The sequence below is a fragment of the Rhinoraja longicauda genome, chromosome 25, assembly GCF_053455715.1.
Source record: "Rhinoraja longicauda isolate Sanriku21f chromosome 25, sRhiLon1.1, whole genome shotgun sequence".
Taxonomy (NCBI): Eukaryota; Metazoa; Chordata; class Chondrichthyes; order Rajiformes; family Arhynchobatidae; genus Rhinoraja; species Rhinoraja longicauda.
Window position 1 is genome coordinate 30,951,722 of NC_135977.1, and position 23,524 is coordinate 30,975,245.

Below are 23,524 nucleotides of genomic sequence, written 5' to 3' on the forward strand. Positions count from 1 at the left end.
TATTTGTTTTAGGTTGCAGAGGTGATACTCTTGTTCTCTATGCACCCCTAGCTATTTTCATATACTTCCTGAGTGATTTTATTTTGATTTATGATGTATTTTGTACATTCTAAATAGTATGTGCAATTTTCTCCTAAAAGTCCCATAGCAATGTACTTTTCAGATGAACAGAAAATGGCATTACACCAGCATTACATTTGAAGTGTTGTGATTCTTAAATGCAGTATTCAGTTTTGAAGATTTCTAAAAGACTTTTCCAACTTTTTGTATGGACTCTAAGGCCACAGGCCAAATGATTCCATTTCACAATGGAATCATGACTGTCACCAATATTCTCTCCAGAGGGATCTGTACAACAAATCTGCTCAGGCATTCAAAAGATGATTTATTGCATTTTTATCAAGCAGAATATTTCAGTCATATAAATAGTTAATTTTGATTGGTTTCATAGTCATTGAACGGCTTGTGGTCAGGATTGCTCCAAACTAATTGCAATGATATATATGATTACTGTTATTTCATATTTTTATTTGAAATGTAATATAGATGAAATTGCACAAAATCAAAAGTCCTGGTAGCAACTACTTGCTGCATTTATTCTACAAAGTTGTGTGGTGCTAATTTAATAATGGCGTGAATCTTATAATCTTGTTCTTCATTACAATTGAGAGAATTATTTAATTCACCGTTTATAGTATGAGAAGAACAATGTATACATGCTTCTGTAAATGTTGCTTGATCTATCCTCTCTTCTAAACATTCATGCTAACATATTTAATCTACAGTATAAGGTGACTGACTGTAAACCTATTTGTAACTGCCATATATAGCCCCATGATTCACATATTATAATATAGACCACTAAACCACTTTACTAATGTTTCTTAGATCAATACCCTGTGTTTTTAATTTTATTAATACATTAACAAAGACACCCATATGTTACTAACACGTTGAAAGCTTTAGTATCATATTTCAAATAATCAACCCTTCTGTTTCAATTAAAGAAAATATATCAGGATTATAAAATACATTTGTTTAAGCAATAAAATAACCAAGTTACAATTGGCATTTCTTCCTCCAATTGATATTGAAGATAATTATTTTGAGTCAATTGAAATGTTTGAGTGTTCTTAAGATTCTTAAATCTGAAGTCCTAAAGATCATTTGGTGCTCGAATAAAATCAATAGGACCTGTAGAGGGAGTGAGTGAGAGAGAGAGAGAGTGAGAGAGAGAGAGAGAGAAAGAAAGAGAGAGAGTGAGTGATGCAACAGTGGGCAGTGTAATGCTTCACTATTCTCCACTTCCTTGCAAGATCTTTTTCAATCTCAGCAAAATGCGAGATGGCAAGACAGGTCACATTCAATACAACACGATTGGGAAATGAGATTTATATAGATGGGTATTTGATTACCAGCATGAACATGGGGGGGGGGGGGGGGGCAGGGGCTGAAAGGTCAGCTTCCATGCTGCATGACGTTATGCCCGTTGCCGAGAAACGAAATTACACAACATTGCATTTGCCAACATTATGTAATTGGAAATTGTTTTATCCAAAGTGAAAGGAGATAATGACTACCTCTAGGTCATTGTCACTCTAGATTTTCAACATAGTACTTCCAGACATAAATTATCCTTGTGTCCCTGATGCTTTTTGTGTGTCAGGACCACACAGGATGTCATCTTTCTTTGTGCAAAGCTCCTAGTAGGAGAAATTAAACCAAGGCAGCAATCTTCTAGGATGACTGGTTTTCACCAGTGCAGCAGCAAAGCGGAGTGCCTTCCATTAGGTGAATGATTTATCTTCATACTTTGGGACTGGTCCACACTGCACCATATCTTCGTCATCCCCTCATCTCTGATCTTTATGCTGTCCGTGGTGAGCATCCAAGGTCACAAATTCTTGATCTTCCACCCAACAGCTGCTTTGACACAAAGCCCTTCCCGATAACCATTGAAAATCCTGCTATCATCTTGATTTTTCCGCCCAGTCTTCCCACTAGCAGTTGATTTCCCCCTCCCAATCTCCGTCAACTATCCAAAATTGTGTTGTGATATTCTTTTAACCAACCGTACACGTTCTTCCAGCAGTGCTGGTATCCATTTCCCTTCTCTCCCTTCCTCTCCACAGCAGATTCAAATTAGTTTATTGTCGTATACACGACAGTGCAATGAAATTCCTTGTTCACATGAAGCTCATACAGTAAACAGTGTACATGGTGATGTCAAATACAACTGATAGTACAATTAATGCTAAATACATCTGAAGAACTTAAAATAAGGCAGGAACGGGGTACTGACGAGAATGATCAGCAATGATCACATTGAATGGCGGTGCTGGCTCGAAGGGCCGAATGGCCTCCTCCTGCACCTATTGACTATTGTCTATAATAAAATACTAAAATGGAATAACTGAATGAGGTAGAGATAAGAATAATAATACCTGGCCACACCCCCGGGAAGTGGGTGTGGAAGAGGTGAATGATTCAGGAGATAGTAGTGGGGAAGGAGCTGTTTAGCAGTGTCAGGTTCGGAGGATACATCTACAATCCAACTCTGCTCTAACTATTGGCCTCAGCACAGGTCTAATCAGGAGTGTGGTTGTTAGCCATCACAAATTCAGATTCAAATAGGAGAACCAGAAAGGCACAATGTTTAGTCAGTTGCAGTTGGACACCCAAGAAGCTTCAGGTTTCTCTTGTTAAATACCCATTTACAGTTTAAGAGAACTAATTTGCAGTAGTGTACTGTGACCACTTCTCATTGAGACTCTCAAAGGCAGCAGGGTTTTGGTGGATGGAGTCCATTGATGCTCATATATGATTCGATAAAACTTTATTCATCCCCGGAGGGAAATTGGTCTGCCGACAGTCACAACACACAAGGTACACAAAAACTTGAAATTAAAAGTGAAAACAAAAAAGAAAAAAACAAGCGACTGTTGGCTGGCTGCCGTGTGCACAGCAACTTCACCGGAACAAATGAACAAACAAACACCGACTTATCCCTTGACCAGAGGATTGTAAACTAGAGTGCCCCCCCCCTCCACATCGGATCCCCCTTCGTTCTCCCACCGTCCCTCATAGCGGTCCCCCCACACCAGGTCCCCATTGTCTTCCCCTGCCCCCCTCATGCTCATCGACCACAAGGCACCACTGCCACTGAGGCTCTCGCTGCCTCCGAGGCCCACGTTGTCGCCGAGGATCCCGCCACCACCATGTAGGCCCCACTACTGCTGAGGGTTCTGTTGCCGCCGCTGAGGCTCCTTCGGCCCATATAGGCCTCACTACCCGACTTCACTGCAGTCCCCTGGGACATCTGAAAATATTCAGCAGGCCAGATGGCATCTGTGCAGAAAGAAGTTGAATGAATGAATGAATGAATGAATGAATGAATGAATGAATGAATGAATGAATGAATGAATAAGTTTATTGGCCAAGTATGTGCATATATGTGCCTTGGTGCTCTGCTCACAAGTGACAACACAATCATACAGTTAACAATTAAGAATAAAGCATAAACACATCAAAACAATAAGGATACAACATTATGGTCTAAATATGTGGGTGAAAATAAACCAGAGCAAAAAAGAAACTACAGACTTTGGTTATTGAGTAGAACTACCACTCATGGAAAAAAGCTATTTTTATGTCTGGCTGTGGCTGCTTTGACAGTCCGGAGTCGCCTTCCAGAGGGAAGTGCTTCAAAGAGTTTGTGGACAGGGTGAGAGGGGTCAGAGATGATCTTGCTTCCTGCCCCTTGCAGTGTACAGTTCGTCAATGGGGGGAAGGTTGCAGCCAACAACCTTCTCAGCTGTGCGAACGATCCGTTGCAGCCTCCGGATGTCGTGCTTGGTGGCTGAGCCAAACCAGAACATGATTTGAGTTAAAGTTTCAGATCAATGAGCTTTCATTAGAACGAGAAACAGTTAAAAAATCAAACTTTTTAAGTTGCAAAGAAAGTGACGGCCAGCGGAGAACAAAGGAAATATCTGTGTTATGGTCGAGACCGAGAGATTAAACGATGCGAGTGGTGGTGTTGCTGACTGTGATAAAGTGGTGAAGGCTTATTAATTGTAGTCTATCTGTCTGGAGATAGGAGATGAATAAGAACTGAGATTACAAAACTTGCTAGAATTATAAAATACAAATGCTGCAGGTGCGAGAACTCTGAAATAAAACAGCAATGTGTCACGAAGCAGCTGTAGAGGGAGAAGAATGAAGTCAACAGAGGAACCATTTAGTTCACACCCTCAACCAAGAGCCCCATGCTAAGAAGTGAAATATTTTTGTAATCCCACAACATTCATTCTTTCGCACACTTGCAGGCTCATTTAAGCCAGTGCAGCACCTCAGAAATAGTCTTAAATCAGTGTGATGCAATCAACTACTGCCATTGTTACACTGCATAGTGGAATTATTCATGATTTGAAAGAAGCCTTGTACAACTGTGAATGTTATTCCTCATTACCCATACATTACTTTCACTTTTCAACTCGATTTAATCTCGGGAGAAGCTGCATTGTCGTTATGTCAAAGAGCTTTGCCATTTCACAAGCCTTAAATTAAATGGGCCCACTTAATAAAAGAACTATTTAGGGTGAGAACAATACAAAGTAGCAGGGCTACTCAATGAAGTCAGAAACCCGCTTAATAATCTGCTCTTGATTCAATGGAAGACCGAAGCATCAGCTGCAAACGGTCACTTGATCAAAGAGTACAGTCAGTCATCTCAGGGTCTCAAGTATTTGGTGAGTCTTTAAAACTGCAGCCCATTTGGCATATCATTCTGTATAATTTCACACCTGAGCCCATACTTTGAAATCCACACAGGTCCTACAGCTACCACAAATCCATGGTGTATGAATATATCAATGCAGGTATACAATAATATACTTCAAATAGATAACCTACTCTAACCTTCTGATACTCTTTACCAATCAATCAGTTTTGAATGATTGTCAGATAGGAAGGCTTGAAAGACAGTCTGCCTTTCTGTTGAAAACCACAAAAAACTGCAAATGATGAAAATCTGAACAAAAAACAGAATATCTTGGAAACTCTCAAAGGTTCAGGTCAAAGGAAAGGGGCTTGACTTGAAATGTTACCCCTGGTTGTCTTCCCACAGATGTAGTCTAACCTACTCAGTATTTTGTTCCTTTCTGATATTTGAAATTATGCAATATAATTGTAAAATTGAGATCATTCTCATGTGCATTAAGACATTTAAAGTCACTGCCTACTGGTCTAGCTGTAGGATCCTTCTGATTGTTGACTTTTGAGAAGATCTACCCCTATAGAAAGTCACCATTGAGCCATGTGAGTTGGTTCACTATTATTGCTAACTTGAAGTCAGCATACTGCAAGGGAGTCTGACAGTTGCAGGCTGCTGTGACAGCATTGACTGCCCTCTTATGCCAAACTCAATAATAAATCAATACCAACATGAAGTCTGGGTTCAGAACACCCAGTCTGAAGAAGGGTCTCGACCCAAAACGTCACCCATTCCTTCTATCCAGCTTCTGTCCCGCTGAGTTACTACAGTACTTCGTGCCTATCTTTGGTTTAAACCAGTATCTGCAATTCCTTCCTACAACAATACCAACATCACTCAGGTACGCCATGTTGCCTGATGACGAGGCACCATTGACTGGCCTCACACAGCATGGCTCATTGTTTACTCCTTTTAATTATTCTCTGAAAGTTATTCTTGGAATGGACAACAATCATGCAAGGGCCCTAGTGAGACCACACCTGGAGTATTGTGTGCAGTTTTGGTCTCCAAATTTGAGGAAGGACATTCTTACCATTGAGGGAGTGCAGCGTAGGTTCACGAGGTTAATTCCTGGAATGGCGGGACTGTCATATGTTGAAAGAGTGGAGCGACTGGGCTTGTATACTCTGGAATTTAGACGGATGAGAGGGGATCTTATTGAAACATATAAGATTATTAAGGGATTGGACACGCTAGAGGCAGGAAACATGTTCCCGATGTTGGGGGAGTCCTGAACCAGGGGCCACAGTTTAAGAATAAGGGGTAGGCTATTTAGAACGGGGATGAGGAAAAAACTTTTTCACTCAGAGAGTTGTGAAGCTGTGGAACACTCTGCCTCATAAGGCAGTGGAGGCCAATTCTCTGGATGCTTTCGAGAGAGAGTTAGATAGAGCTCTTAATGATAGCGGAGTCAAGGGATATGGGGAGAAGGGAGGAACGGGGTACAGATTGTGGATGATCAGCCGTGATGGCGGTGCTGGCTCGAAGGGCCGAATGGCCTACTCCTGCACCGATTTTCTATTGTCTATTGTCTATTGTCTAAGACTGAGATTTCATATTTTTGCAGCACATAAAGATGGAATGCACATTATATTCATTTACATAAGTATTTATCTTATGCTTTGTAGTGTCAGTGTACAAACACGCCAATGCATGCTTCTGATGCACCTTGGTTAAGTAAAGATCAACAGGGACAAATCAAGACAAATGACTGTATGTGCATACATGAGCAATAACTTTAAAACTATATTTGGCTGCAAAGGCCGCTCACTGAAATAAAAGCATTAAATCCAGTCACTATTAGTGCCTCTTAATTTTTGTAATTTTTAATATAGGCTTGGAAACCCTATGACTACACCATAGTTCATGCCTACAGGCTGCAGGAGAGCTGGCTCTCTTTTTTGCCCAGAGATACAGATGTCCGTCCCCTCAGGATGCTCCTGATGAATGTGTGCGCATGATAAGCGGCTGTGTCCCAACGGGTCTACTCGCTGTCAGGGGGATCATTCTAGGGTGCTCGTTGTTTGAGAGCCAGGGACCGTAAGTTGGATGCTGACATTCTGAGGGGGGAGCAGGAGTCTCGGTTCCTCCACTGCCAACTGGACTTTCACGGTACCAGGCAACAGTGTGATCAATTGTTGTTGGCCAGATTGCATGATTGCCACCGTAGCCTCCAGCACCCTGCTGAGACTGGCAGATAAACCCTGGAGCACAGCTGTCTGCTCTCTGTTAGCAGCACCAGTGTCCTGTAGAGCAGCAATCTGCTGTCCCTGGGAAGCAGACTGCTGCTGGTTCAGGGTTAGCCCAGCTCTAGAGGACTAGTAGGACAGTGCCTCAATGATGGCTGAAACATGCTCTCTCGGTCACAATATTTCCTCAACATTGCCATTGCATGGGATGGAAGACAACATCTGTTCCAATGTGAAAGCAAGGTTCTCCCGGCTCTGCATCAGCTCCCAAGAGAATGTGGACCTGGAGTCCTTCATGCTCCTAGTCATCTCATGGAGTGAGCCTGTTCAGTCTACTATAAGCATTTTAGATTGCCTGTCAGAGGCAAATGTTTCATTCTCCTGGACTCAGTCTACCATTTCCAAGACAACGTCACTGACTGGATTCAAACTCCATAAACCAAGAACCGCCATAAACCTCTGACAGGCTGCATCCTGGTAGTGCTAGGTTTCTTACTTCATGCAATGCTCCTCCGTTCCCTTTCCTCACCGTATTCAAGCCAGTGTTCCGCAGAGGCAGACGTACAAGTGCAATGGGCTGATCTTCTGCAACAATTGGTGCCATCACCTCCTTGTCCGCAGAAGATTCCTGAGTCTTCTGAGGAGCAGATGGCGCAACTCAGCTCGCTTTTCTGTCCTGGTGGGAACACCCCAAAAAGAAAAATAATACGTTTAAAATACCAAACCCCAGCACTACTTGCTACCAACTGTACATGGCATGTTTCTACAAGTATGGGCTGCTGGATATCATAGAAGGGATTAGTTGTTATTTGTCTTGGAATAAAGAGTTTATGTTGAAGCTAATAACCCAGGGTTGGCAGGCATGATCAATCACATTTACTGGAGACAGCTCTTCCATTGAAAACTAAATTACCTGTGACTGTCCAAGATTAAGAACATGCACCATATTACAACTTTTTATGAGATATCTACATTGCAGCTGTAGTAAGATTTTGCACAATGTGCGAGCCCTGTGCTGGGAGCCCTGTATCGCATGCCACATGTGTACTGATTGGTCTCTTCTGATATTTGTTTGGGAATGGTAAATGAGTACAGGCGTGGTCTTCCACATTAAACATATGAGTTGATGTCTGGCCTGGGTGAGTGGCAGTGTCCCTTTGACATGTTTCACTGAATTCTAAAGTACAAATACATGGATTTTAAAATGCTGCATCGCATAAGCCTTTGACTCCTTTTGGATGTCCATTTGGCCATGATAAACTCAATGACTTGTGTGTTATGGCCCATTGTTTGTATCTGACTAATGCCCAGATATTATTTTCTATGGATGTCAGAAGGTGCTTATAAATGAGGCCTGCAGATGCTGGAATTTTGAGCAAAAAACAAAGCTCTGGAGGAACTCAGCATGTCGGGCAGCATCTGTGAGAGAAGTTAACAATGTTTTGGGTCAGGACACTTCTTCTGAAGAAGACTCTCTACCTGAAATGTCATTTGTCCACTTCCCTCCACAGATGCTCCCTGACCTGCTGAGTTCTTCCAGCACTTTGTTTTTTGCTAATAAATGAACAATCGTGAATGTAGGTGGAATGCCGGAAAAAACTTAGCAGCTCAAGCCATTTCTGACTTTGGGGACACAAGGAACTACAGGTGCTGAAATCCTGTGCAAAACACAAATTGCTGGAAGAATTTAGCGGGTCATGAATCATACATTGTGAAAACAGGCACAATCTACCATGTTTGTGCTGGTCATCAAGTACCTGGCAATAGATGAGACCTTTCTCTTATAAGGTTAAAAATGCAGACATTTATGACTTGGAATATTAATAAAACAAAATGTTATGTTTTCATCTGAAATTCTCCCTTTATTTCATCATAAATATTTAGATTTTTTTCTTTAAAATTGGTTAATGGATTCTATAAGATTCTACAATTCTACATTGGTTAATGGAATAGATTCTACAAGAGTAGAAAGGAATCTAATTGATAGATATATTTGCGGATTAATATTTTATGTAATTTAACAGCCTATCCAAAAGTAAGGTATTGTAATTCCTATTGTGACCATGTAACAAGAACAAGGCTATTTAATCTTTAAAGTATGTTTTGGGATTCAGTGAGATTATGGCTGACCTGTGACCAGGTACTCATATACCCACCTTTTCTCCACTTTGCTTAGTATCTCTGGCTCTCCAAAATTGATCATTTATAGTTTAAAGTTAAGAATTGGCCTACCATCAATTTTTCTTGGCAGAAGAGAAATCCACATTTCCAGTCTCCCCTATTTCTGGGACCACTTGCTGACGTGAACCTGAAACACCTGTGGAGGGAAGTGGACAAATGACATTTTGGGTAGAGACTCTTCTGAACTGGCTCCCATCCTGAACTGCCCAAATCACTCGAAAACCATTTACTACATCTATTCAATAGATCTCCTTAATAACATATTTACTCTCATTCACAGTGTACATGTTTTTATTTGAGCCTCCATATTTATGATCAGCAAGGCATTAACATTGTACTGAAGCACAAAGTAACATTCAATTCTACCTGATGTTAGTAGATGCTGATGTTTCCACATTCAATCACTCTTGGGATTTTCTACTTTTAATCATTTAACCTCATACCACCACTGCCTTTTTTTTAACATTGTGTTTCACCCACATGATCATGTTTTGAGATAAATATTTGTGCCAAATAAGGTCAAAATTATATAAATTACCAATTGGTGATTTATAACAGAATAATTGTAAAAGAATTTTAGACTTTTTTTAGTGCCATTTAATCTTTATATGGTATAAGTAAGTTGTGTATTGAAGAAAACTGAAAGCTAGAATAGTAAATTTCAAGAATATTTATTGCCCTCAAAATCTATTCAGAAGTGATATGTGCACATCAGAAGTGGCTCTATTCTCCAAGCTCTAAATTATGCTTTGATTGCATTTGATACCAATGGTTTGTCTCGGATATCTATTAGGTTTTAAGTGGAGTAATCAGATGCATTTTGATATTTTGGGGTAAAATATAACAGTAATTATGCATAATTCTAGCCTGCATTCTGTCATTCGCTCCTGATAGCGTGACTCATTTTTCTAGTCTGGAATACTGAAAATTGAATTATTCACTTAGTGGCTACTTGCAGTCAGTCCATTACTGTTTCAAAAGCCATGGTGTGCTCCTGGGAACATTACTTAACTCTTTTTGATGACCTTCCTAAAATGTTGACGAGTTGACCAAGTACAGCAATAATCAATACATTAGGTAACAAAGAAAATAATCAATTAACTAAGTCTGTAATGGATTCGAAAGACAATCCTGTGACCTATATAAAATGACATAAATGGAATGAAAAGTATTACTAAATATAAATTTGAAGACCAGAACATTCATACTTTAAAAAAAATCTTTACAATTTAATATTGTTAATAATTAGCACTTAGTAATTTAGAGTTATCCATCCGGCAAATCTGATAACATTTAATTCTTTACACTATTATTTACTTGTTTTGAAAAATTGATCACATTTGTCCAATGTCAACATAACACTTGCTTTTGTGTAGGAAGGAACTGCAGATAGACACAAAATGCTGGAGGAACTCAGCGGGACAGGCAACATCTCTGGAGAGAAGGATTGGGTGACGAAGGGTCTGAAGAAGGGTCTTGACCCGATACGTCGCCCATTCCTTCCCTCCAGAGATGCTGTCGTTCCCGCTGAGTTACTCCAGCATTTTGTGTCTATCTTCGATTTAAACCAGCATCTGCAGTTCTTTCCTACACAAGGAACTGCAGATGCTGGTTTAAACCGAAGATAGACACAAAATGCTGGAGTAACTCAGCGGGACAGGCAGCATCTCCAGAGATGCTGCCTGTCCTGCTGAGTTACTCGAGCATTTTGTGTCTAACACTTGCTTTTGATATGTTTGTACAATACATTCATTTACCAGGGCAGATTTGAAAGATTGCTAGATTTGTCACCCATTGATCATTGGAAAATGTAGATTGAAATAGGTAGTGAATGTTTCTGCTGTTGGAGATATTAATGTTCATGAGACAGCATAGAAGGATGCTGGTTTTTTTTTCATTTGTTGTTCTGGTTCCTAGTTGATCATATTTTAGTATATTAAAAAAATTACAGAACTTTCATTATCTTCCAGGTCCACATTTATTGCCTACAAACAGCACAACCTCTGGCAACACTGGGTAATGCTCTAGGAGACTTCACCTGCGTGAACTTAAGGGATAGTCCTCCTTATCTGGCTGTTACCGGAAACAAGGACAGGAAGTATGTAAAAAATATTTATCCAAGACTAAATCTTAACATGTTTGTTTAATTTTCATTTCTTTATTTTAAGTCCCCTAGCAATGGGGACAAAGCAATATAATTTTGCTTCAACATTTCAATGAAATGTCTGTCAGATATTATCAAATCACATATATGCTATTATTTTATCAAATATCGGAATCCTATTGAACATTATTGTATTGTACCTCATCATTGAAGCAAAATAAGTGAGTTGGGTATTACAACTGAGCATGCCCAAGTCATGGTTCATTCGGGATACACATTCTCGCCAGCTGAGCTTACAGTGTGTATACAGACCTGCGTTTCTTACGTATTTTCCAGTTTTGCTTCTTCGAGGTAAGAAAATATTGCTTTCAAAACTATTAACTAGGTGTATTTATGGTTCATTTGTACAAAACTACGATGATTTTGATGGTTTAATTGGCTTTTCCTTGGTCGCTTGCTGGCCCGCTTCGGTGAGTGAGCGAGATCGTGACGATTAATAACAACCATTTTTTATTGCTTTGTTTTGTTTGGAGAGGGGGGGGGGGAGAATGAAATTAAATGTATGATTTCTATAACTATCAATAGATAATACGAAAAGTATTTGTGGGGTTTTCTCCTCTTACAATGCTAGTCCACAGCCACACGTTTGTTGACTTCTGAATGAGTTCTGCATGTACATGTGTAAGTAAAGTTGTGTAGTACAAAACGTAGTCACGAGTCTCCTGACTAATCATGTCTCTTCTGATTCCCCTTACATTGGATAGTTTTAATCAGTATTTGACATTCTAATGTTCAGTTATAATCTTGTGCTTGTATAAATGACTTCAATATACTTGCACCATTTTCTTTTACATTGTAACTTGTATGTAATGGGCATGCTTACAGATCAGGATTTGATATGGTCCATGCAGCCGAAACAGATATTAAAGAAATGCCCAGCACTAGATGCATACACGACTGCACAGAGATATTTATAGAACGGCCACGACATCGACAGTTGCAGGCTTTGACATGGTCTGACTACAAGAAACGCAACACTGTGAAACTATTGGTTGGAATTGCCCCAAGCATGATCACGTTCTTATCAAAAGCTTGGGGTGGGCGATCATCTGATACACACATTGTTAGGAAAAGTGGATTTTTGAACTTAGTTGATCCTGGGGAATTGCATAATGGCGGATTTCCCAATCAAGAAGACTTGATGTTTCGCCAAGCCTATTTAGAGATTCCCCCTCCCTCCCAGCGGTGGTTATCGGCAAATGACCAGAGAAACAGTACACAAACCAAGAAGGTTGCCAATGTCCACATTCATGTTGAACGGGCCATAGGTCATCTGGAGTGGTCTAACATCCTGAGAAACACTTTACCCATCACTTTAGTTCCGCATATTGATGATATTTTCACCGTCTGCGCAGCATTATATAATTTACTGCCGCCGTTGGTGTGTAAATGAGGTGTGGTTGCACTTCCAGATCATTTTGATCAGAAGTTCAACTTTATGTTCAAGCAGATTTGATATGAACTGAAATCCAGAACTCAATCAGTAAATGTACAGAAGTTCATACAACTCTTAATTTCTTTCATTTCATTTAATCATTTATCAACCATTGTTTCAGTGTACATTAGCCATTAAGTTATATGTATATGTTCAGAAGTAGTTATACAGAGTTCCGCCCAATACGTACACACAGTTTATGCAGCGCTGCGTTCGTGATCTCTAGCAACGCTCTTTGTTTATCCCGAATGACCTTTGACAAACCCCATGATTCCTTGCATTTATCGAGATACCGAACTCACTTATTGGAAATGTACAAACTCAATAGCCAACTATATTTTATTAGTGCTCAGATTTTTAGATTTAGATTTAGAGATACAGCGCGGAAACAGGCATTTCGGCCCACCGAGTCCGCGCCGCCCAGCGATCCCTGCACAGTAACACTATCCTACACACACTAGGGACAATTTTTACATTTACCCAGTCAATTAACCTAGATACCTGTACGTCTTTGGAGTGTGGGAGGAAACCGAGGGTCTCGGAGAAAACCCACGCAGGTCACGGGGAGAACGTACAAACTCCGCACAGATGGCGCCCGTAGTCAGGATCGAACCTGAGTCTCCGGCGCTGCATTCACTGTAAGGCAGCAACTCTACCGCTGCGCCACCGTGCCCTTATATGTGTCCTTACATATAAGGACATAGAACAGTGTGAAGAAGGGTCTCGAATGGAAACGTCATCCATTTCTTCTATCCTGAGATGTTGCCTGTCTCGCTGTGTTATTCCAGCATTTTGTGTCTATCTTTGGTGCAAACCAGCACCTACAGTTCCCTCCTACACATAGAACAGCACAGCACTGAAACAGGCCCTAAAGCCCACAAGTGTCTGTGTCGAACATGCTGCCAAGTTAATCTCCTCTGCCTGCATGTGATCTATATACCCACATTCCCTACAAATTCACGTGCTATCATATTTAAAGGCATTTTAAATGCCATTAGCGGATGTGTTTTCACCACCACTCCTGGCAGCACGCCTCAGGCACACACCACTCTCTGTCTAAAAAAAAGTGCTCCTCTGATCTTAAAGCTATACCCTCTTTTCTTTGGCATTTCCAAAGAAAAAGATTCTGACTGACTATCCTATAAATGCCTCTGATGATTTGATATACTTCCACCAGGTCTCCCCTCAACGTCTGACACTCCTGTGCATTAACAAGCATGTCCAACCTCTCCTCGTAGCAAATGCCCTCTATCTCAGCAGCTGTATTTTGGATTTTAAAAAGGCCCAGAGTGCTGCAGTAACTCAGCTGGAGTAACTCAATCTGAGGAAGGATCCTGACCCAAAACATCACCTATTCATGTTGTCCAGAGATACTGCCTGACCTGGTGAGTTACTCCAACACTTTTTTTTGTTTAGCATCTGCAGTTCCTTGTATCCATCCTGTAATATAGTCATAGGGTCATAGAGTGATACAGTGTGGAAACAGGCCCTTCAGCCCAACTTGCCCACACCGGCCAACAATGTCCCAGCTACACCAGTCCCACCTGCCTGCGCTTGGTCCATAATCTCTTCTGCTTCCTCTCCAAAATTCGCCATCTTTCCTGTCAAGGGGCAACCGGAGCTGCTGATAATACACCAAATGCAGCCTGCAATGTGACTTTGTGACCTTTATACTCAATGCCTTAACCAATGGAGTCAATATTAATACTTAAAGAAAGGAAGGAATGAAGAATGTCCATGCATCTTTAGCTTGTTTCCACTTGTGAGTACAGAAATGTCAAGCGTACCGTACCCTTGGCTTCAGTTATAGGTATGCATCCCACTGTTCTCTCAAACATCTAGTATTTGACAGCTTTTACTAATTTCTCATTCCATCCACACAGACATTAGACTTTATAGTATATTAAAATAGAAGGGACAAAACTCCACCAATTTAGAGCATGCAATCTATTTTCAGCTTGTAATCATTTCCAGCTGTTGCAATATTAACATGGAGTTTATCCAGTCATTGAATTAACATCCAAGCATATTAGTTCAGCAACAAAATATTGTTGTGATATATTTTGTGCTCAGCCACCGTTTCTTCCTTTAATTTCAATTTCCCTTCACTTTCAATGTATCAAATCAGCCATTCACAAATGCACTTGTGTGATGCTGATGCCAACTTTGTACACAATTCCATGAAATCAAGCTGGTTTTGAGTTGGTTGAAAATTCAAAACAAAATCACAGGACCTACACATCAAGAACTAGGACTGCCTATATACACGTCAGCATGCAGACCAAGCTTTTTTTAAAGTAATCCCCTTGCATTCAAAATCTGAATCACATCTGCCTCAACTGTGCTGGAAATAAGTCAAAGGAATTATTTATCCTGTTAACACTAATGTGGTTGTGTCACTTTTGGCTTCACTGTTGTGATCATTAGTCAGGGAAATTATTGATGCTGTTAGCATTAATCTGCTTGCATCAGTCTTACTCGCATTGCAGAATTATGTTACATTTCTGGATCATGTTCATTAAACAGTCTCAAATGGGACTACTAGTGGAAGGTTTGTAGTTTTAACAAAAGGCATCTTCTGGGATTATTCCTACTGAGAGATAACATTACAAAATTATATATATATATATATATGCTATTTAATTTTGTTGTTTGGTCTCATTGTGCTGTGGGAGTTAATTACTAAGCTTCAGCAAGGCCTCTCCATTGATTAGGATTGTTTCTTGCATTAGTTTACCAGCAATGTCCAGTAACAGGGAGTTATTATCTGGTATTAGCCAACTTGATTCTTGAATTCAATGTAAACATTTTAAGCTGCAGGAAAATGATCGAGCTATTTCACTGTTGAAAAAAAATATTGGCAGCCTGCCAACCAAATAATCTGAACGAAAGCGTTATTTTTATTAATACAATGTTTTACATTTTGAAATTAATGCCTATAAAATGAAATATTATTTTTTTATAAAGGAAGTGGGAAATTTGTCCACAGAAAAGGTACCTTCCTTCTAACTGTTGAAAATGTGGATGTGCTTCTTTCTATAACTTTTCATAAACCAGGGTAAGACCTTCACGGTGAATAGAGCGGCTCTGGGGAGTATGGTAGGGCAGGGAGCAAGAGGGACAGATATGTAGTTCCTTGAAAGTGGCGTCACAGGTCAGTAGGATGGTTAAGCAGGCTTTTGGCACATTGGCCTTCATCAGGTATTGAGTATAAAAGTTGGGATGTTATGTTGTAGTTGTACAAGACATTGGTGAGGCCAGATTTGGAATATTGTGGTTACCTTTGGTCACCCTGTTATAGGAGAATTGTTGTTAAGCTGGAAAGAGTGCAGAAAAGATTTACGAGGATGTTGCCAGAACTTGAGGGCTTGAGCTAAAGGATGGAACTTTATTAGAAACATAGAAACATAGAAAATAGGTGCAGGAGGAGGCCATCCGGCCCCTCGAGCCAGCACCGCCATTCATTGTGATCATGGGTGATCATCCACAATCCGTAACTTATATCATATATCATATCATATATATATACAGCCGGAAACAGGCCTTTTCGGCCCTCCAAGTCCGTGCCGCCCAGCGATCCCCGTACATTAACACTATCCTACACCCACTAGGGACAATTTTTACATTTACCCAGCCAATTAACCTACATACCTGTACGTCTTTGGAGTGTGGGAGGAAACCGAAGATCTCGGAGAAAACCCACGCAGGTCACGGGGAGAACGTACAAACTCCTTACAGTGCAGCACCCGTAGTCAGGATCGAACCTGAGTCTCCGGCGCTGCATTCGCTGTAAAGCAGCAACTCTACCGCTGCGCTACCGTGCCGCCCACTATCTTCCGCCTGCCTTCTCCCCATATCCCTTGATTCCACTAGCCCCTAGAGCTCCATCTAACTCTCTTAAATCCATCCAGTGATTTGGCCTCCACTGCCCTCTGTGGCAGAGAATTTCACAAATTCACAACTCTCTGGGTGAAAAAGTTTCTTCTCACCTCAGTTTTAAATGGCCTCCCCTTTATTCTAAGACTGTGCCCCTGGTTCTGGACTCCCCCAACATTGGGAACATTTTTCCTGCATCTAGCTTGTCCAGTCCTTTTATAATTTTAGATGTCTCTATAAGATCCTCTCTCATCCTTCTAAACTCCAGTGAATACAAGCCTAGTCTTTTCAATCTTTCCTCATATGACAGTCCTGCCATCCCAGGGATCCATCTCGCGAACCTACACGGCACTGCCTCAATTACAAGGATGTCCTTCCGCAAATTAGGAGACCAAAACTGTACACAATACTTCAGATGTGGTCTTACCAGGAATCCTTGGAATGCAGGAATATGAGGGGTGATCTTATATAAGTGTATAAGATCATGAGGAGAATAGATAGGGTGATTGGACATAGTCTTTTACCCAGAGTAGGGGAATCAAAAACCAGAGGACATGGTTTTAAGGTGAGAGGGGAAAGATTTAATAGCAACCTGAGGTGCAACTTTTTCACACAGAGGGTGGTAGTTGAGACAGGTAGTATAACAACATTTAAAAGACAATTAGACAGGTACATGGATAGGAAACTTGCAGAAGGATATGGGCCAACGCGGGCAGGTGGGGCTAGTGTAGATAGGGCATCTTCGTCGGCGTGGACCAAAAGGCCTGTTTCCATGCTGTATGACTCTGTAACTATGACATTTGTGACATAACTGCAATTTTGATATGACATAAAGTGTTATTTAGTTGGTCATGTTTAATGATTCTTTGGTATGAACCTTTCTGACCTGCCACCCTTTCTGGTGTGGATACTTTTAGATACATCTAACCAGGCTGACTAGTGATAATGGAGACATGGGAGACTGCACCTGCTGGAGTCTTGACCAAGAAACAGTGCTGAGGAACTCAGCAGGCTTCAGTCTGAAGAAGGGTCCTGAAATGCCATCTGTCCATTCTCTCTACGGATGCTGCCTGTCTTGCTGTGTTCCTCCGGTACTTTGCTTTCAGACTAATGACAATGCAAGTTGGGTGCGCCTGCCTGACTCTGTATGTTGGAAAACCAAAACAATTTTATTTGGAGGGAGCCATGATTTCTATGAAAGTGCAATAATTATCTGCTAGTGCTCATGAGGCTTGTGAAGAGAAGGGACAGAGGAAGAGAACACACTCGTAATGCCTCAATGGGAAGGGAACAAGGTGCAGCCTGCGGTCAATGGAACACTGCATTAGTACCTGCAAGTGTGTGGTATCTAGCAGCTGGAAAGACTAGGGCAACAGTCTTCTTCACCACCACAAACACCTCCCAATACAATTATGTTCCTTCTTCATAATTTGCCAGGTCAATATCCAGGAATTCCTGACACGGCTCTGAGAATACTTTCACCATAAAAACCAAAGTGATTGAAAAAGTTGAGCTACCTTCAATTTCTCAAAGGCCATGAGTGATGGGCACCATATGGTGTTCAAAACTGAGCAGGAATACAAATGTTTTTAACATTGACATTGCAATTGTAAATAGTGTAATAACTCTATTCCGTTGAGAATAGAACTGCAAACATTTTGCTTGGAAAGTATTGCAAATGTATAGGGCTGTTCTGAACCAAAGAATACAGTTGACTTTCCAAAGGACCATCAGCTGCTTTGTATCCACCCATGTGTTATTTTTATGTAAAAACAATATTTGGTATTACAACAGATGTAGTCCCATTTTTCCTCTTTTATTTACAAAGCCATTTGTTTTCATAAAGTGACCCATGTAGAGATGAGTTGAAACTTGATATCTGTGATCATCTTAAAGACAAATTAATTTCAAAAACAAGATGGTATCAAGGCTGTCATTTACTATAAGTGAAGGATATAAATTGTATTTGTATATACCAGCATAATGGTGAGGTTATCTGTACATAAGCGTGAATTGTATTTTGATGGGGGAAAAAATAGAATCCTTTATTTATAACTATATTTTATAAGCTGTCCTTATATTGGAAAAATAATTCAGCAAATTGAATTCTTCAGGGGTGTTGTCCCTTGGGTGGGCTTTTTACTCTAAGTGTATTTGCAGCATTTGGCTGATGCCATTGGTATTCCAATGAGAACTGTTAAAGATTATTCTTTATGTCTATAACATTTATTTGGCAAGAAACATCTAGCTTTTAAATTAAAGAGCAAATGGTGTTTCACATAAAACCAGGGAATAAACACATGGGCACTGAGGGCTACAGTAGTTTGTGAGAGAGCTCCAATGAACAGATTTCAGATTCCATTTAGTTGATTAAAGGCATCAAAAAGATGCTTGTTTCAGGTGCTTTAGAGATTTCCTCAGACAGTCCTTTGGCTAAGCTGCTCAAAATGATAATCCAAAAACAGTGGGGAGATGGAAATAGAAGCACAAATATTGCAGAATTGTGGCACAAAGCCAAGGTCTAATGGATTTTTTCTTTGCTTCTGAGGAGCCGGTTTTTAGCTGTAAATCGTGGGTGCAGTTGGCAGCCCAGTCCCATGGTGGGTGTCAGATTGTGGGGCATGGTTTGCCTGCCAAGAAAAGTATACTCGTGTCTGAGGAGCAGCTTGCAGAATAATTGATTAATTGTCAGATTACTTTATGAACTTTAGATTGATTAATTGTAAGAGCACTTTGCCTGGCAAATTCTTACAAATGAATAATAAAAGCTCTTGTTTGTCTTTCTATTTAAATTGATACTAATTCAGCATTAGCAGATGTGAGTGTCTGTAAAAGCATCGGTAGTGTGATGAAAGCTCATTGTCTTTTCCCCATGGTGATTCTCTTGTGGGGAATACAAGTTGATTTTGTAAGTAGCTTTTGGGGAAAAAAAAGATAAGTGTTGGTTTTGAATTTTGTTGTCATTTTGCAGGTGGCTCGGAAGTGACACAGCTTCCTTTTGACTTGCAGGAACTCAGCGTGGAAACACAAGCAGTTCACCAATAAAGTTTGACCCTTAAAGTTTGCTCCACTAAATAGAAAGATCACAATTGATCTTATGATAACCTAAAATCTGCATTTCCATAAACCTTCAGTAATCTTTTACCCCTTTGCTTATCAAGTATTTTTCTCTGCTTTAAAGATATACAAATACAGTATTTCTACTGTACCATGAAGAAGGAGATTTCAAAGAAATGTTTGGTTTGGTTTAGTACCGAGATACAGTGAAAAGCTTTTGTTCGCATGCTCTTTAGTCAAAGAAAAGGCTGTATATGAATACAATCAAGCTGTCCAAAGTGCACAGATAAAGGATAAAAGGGTACAATATTTAGTGCAAGTTATAAAACTGAAATTCAATAAAAACCATATTCAAGATAGTTCAAAGATCTCCAATGAGGTGGATGGGAGGTCGGGACTGCACACTAGCTGATGAGAGGACCGTTCAGTTGCCTAATAACTGCTGGGAACAAACTGTCCCTGAATCTGGAGGTATACATTTTCAAACTTCTAACCTGATGGGAGAGGTGAGAAGAGGGAGTGATCACGATGAGGCTGGTCCTTGATTATGCTGGCCGGCTTGCCGAGGCAGAGTGAAGTGTAGATGGAATCAATGGACAGAAAAGCGGTTTGAGTGATAATCTGAGTCCACAACTCTCTGCAATTACTCACGGTCTTGGATGGAGCTATTCTCAAACCAGTTTGTGATGCATCCCGATAAAATGCTTTCAACAGCGTATCTGTAGAAGTTGGTGAGGGTTGTTGTGTACATGCTGAACTTCCTACGTTTTCTAAAAAAGTAGAGGCATTAGTGTGTCAGTGGAGGCATTAGTGTGAGTGTAGACATTAGTGTGTGAGTGGAAGCACTAGTGTCAGAGTGGAGGCATCAGTGTGAATGGAGGCATTAGTGTGAGTGGAGGCATTAGTGTGAGTAGAGGCATTAGTGTGAGTAGAGGCATTAGTATAAGTAGACGGATTAGTGTAAGTAGAGGCATTAGTGTGAGTAGAGGCATTAGTGTGAGTAGAGGCATTAGTGTGTGAGTAGAGGCATCAGTAGGCGGAAAAATGGCAGATGGAGTTTGATCCGAGCAAGTGTGAAGGATCACACTTCGGGAGGTCGAATGTAAGGGGAAAGTATACAGGTAATGGCAAGACCCATAAGAGCATTTTTGTACAGAGAGAGATCTTGGTGAGAAACTGGGCGATCATTTCGCTGAACATCTTCGCTCAGTCCGCTTGGGCCCACGCGATCTCCCAGTTGCTAAACACTAACTCCCCCTCCCATTCTCATACTGATCTTTCTGTCCTGGGCATCCTCCACTGTCAGAGTGAGGCCAAACGCAACTTGGAGGAGCAGCACCTCATATTTTGCTTGGGCAGCTTACAATCCAGCGGTATGAATATTGATTTCTCCAACTTAAGTAACCCTTGCTTTCCCTCTCTCAACGTCCCTCCTCCATGCTAGTTTCCCCTACTAGTTTACTGTCCTCCTGATTAATTTTACTGTTTGTATGCCTCGTTGTCATCTTCTCCTCAGCCAACTAATCACATTTCCTTGATCAGCATCTGCTTTGATCTGTCCTTTTCATGCTCTTTGTACCCTTTCATATCTCGTTTCCCTCTGCCCTGACTCAGTCTGAAGAAAGGTCTTGACCCTATTCCTTCTCTTCAGAGATGCGGGCTATCCTGCTGAGTTACTCCAGCATTTTGTGCTGATCTACAGAACGTGTATAATATGCAGGCCCTCATCTGTCAGAGCATTGAGTATAAGAATCAAGAAGTCATGTTACAGCCTTACAGTTAGGCCGTATTTGAATGTTATGTGCAGTTCTGGTCGCCCCATTTCAGGTAGGATGTGGAGGCTTTGATAAGGGTGCAGAGAAGATGTACCAGAATGCTGCCTTAATAGGAGGCTGGTAGGAGAATGTTTAGGAGAGCTTGAACAAACTTGGATTGTTTTCTTTGGAGTATTGGAGGCTGAGGGGAGAGCTAACAGAAGTATATGAGGCAAAGATAGGATAGGCAGTCAGAACTTTTTTTAGGGTGGAAATGTCATAGACATGGAAAGGGTATAGCTTTAAGATGGAAGGGGCAAAATTTAAAGATATGTGCGCAAGTTTTTTTATGCAAAGGAAGGAAGATACCTGGCATGTACTGGCAGAGATGGTGGTGGAGGCAGATACATTAGTGGCATTTAATTGGGTTTTAGCTATTCACATGGATATGGAAGAATATGGATCATGTGTAGGCAACGGAAATTAGTTTATCCTGACATCATGTAGGAAAATAACTGCAGATGCTGGTACAAATTGAAGGTATCACAAAATGCTGGAGTAACTCAGCGGGTCAGGCAGCATCTCAGGAGAGAAGGAATGGGTGACGTTTCGGGTCAAGACCCTTCCTCAGACTGATGTCAGGGGAGGGGTGGGACAAAGTTAGGATGTTGGACACAGGAAGACAGTGGGAGAACAGGGAAGGGGGAGGAGAAAAAGAGGGACAGAGGAACTATCTGAAGTTAGAGAAATCAATGTTCATATCGCCCGGTTGTAAGCTGCCCAAGTGAAATATGAGATGTTGTTCCTCCAATTTGCAGTGGGCCTCGCTTTGACACTGGAGGAGGCCCATGACAGAAAGGTCAGACTGAGAGTGGGAGGGGGAGTTGAAGTGCTGAGCCACCGGGAGACCAGGTTGGTTAAGGCAGACTGAGCGAAGGTGTTGAGCGAAATGATTGCCGAGCCTGTGTTTGGTCTCGCCGATGTAGAGAAGTTGACATCTGGAACACCGGATACAATAGATGAGGTTGGAGGAGGTGCAGGTGAACCTCTGCCTCACCTGGAAAGACTGTTTGGGTCCTTGGATGGAGTCGAGGGGGGAGGTAAAGGTACAGGTGTTGCATCTCCTGCGGTTGCAGGGGAAAGTACCTGGGGAGGGGGTGGTTTGGGTGGGAAGGGAAGGGACGAGCAGACTAGGGAGTTACGGATGGAACGGTCTCTGCGGAAAGCAGAAAGGGGAGGAGATGGGAAGATGTGGCCAGTAGTGGGATCCCATTGGAAGTGACGGAAATGTTGGAGGATAATTTGTTGGATACGCTGGCTGATGGGGTGGAAGGTGAGGACAAGGGGGATTCTGTCCTTGTTACGAAAGGGGAGAGGGGGAGTAAGAGCAGAGCTGCGGGATATAGAGGAGGGCCTAGTGAGAGCCTCATCTATACTGCAAGAGGGGAAGCCCCGTTTCCTAAAGAATGAGGACATCTCTGATGCCCTAGTGTGAAACACCTCATCCTGGGCGCAGATGCGGCGTAGACGGAGGAATTGGGAGTAGGGGATAGACTTTTTACAGGAGATAGGGTGGGAAGAGGTGTAGTCCAGATAGCTGTGGGAGTCAGTGGGTTTGTAATAGATATCGGTCGCTCCTGTGATGGAGATGGTGAGATCCAGAAATGGTAGGGAGACGTCAGAGATGGTCCAAGTATATTTAAGAGCAGGATGGACATTAGTAGTGAAATGTATGAAGTCAGTGAGTTCTACATGAGTACAAGAGGTAGCACCAATGCAGTCGTCAATGTAGCGGAGGTAGAGTTCGGGGATGGGGCCGGTGTACGTCTGGAACAGGGATTGTTCGACGTACCCGACAAAGAGGCAGGCATAGCTAGGGCCCATGCGAGTGCCCATAGCTATGCCTCTGGTTTGGAGGAAGTAGGAGGAGTCAAAGGAGAAGTTGTTGAGGGTAAGAATCAGCTCTGCTAGGCGGAGGAGGGTGTTAGTAGATGGAGATTGGCTGGTTCTACGGTCGAGAAAGAAACGGATAGCTTTAAGACCATCCTTGTGGGGGATGGAGGTGTAGTGACTGGACATCCATGGTAAAGATGA

The 23,524-nt window shown here is 41.5% G+C and overlaps 1 protein-coding gene across 1 annotated transcript in view; it reads left to right on the forward strand.

Annotated features, from left to right (window-relative positions):
- The window catches only part of fbxw8 (F-box and WD repeat domain containing 8), a 134,771-nt gene that overhangs the window by 97,015 nt on the left and 14,232 nt on the right, over window positions 1-23,524 (forward strand). Inside the window, exon 8 of the mRNA XM_078421751.1 lies at window positions 11,115-11,242. Within this exon, the coding sequence (XP_078277877.1) occupies window positions 11,115-11,242 (128 nt within the window). The remainder of the gene's footprint in view (window positions 1-11,114; window positions 11,243-23,524) is intronic.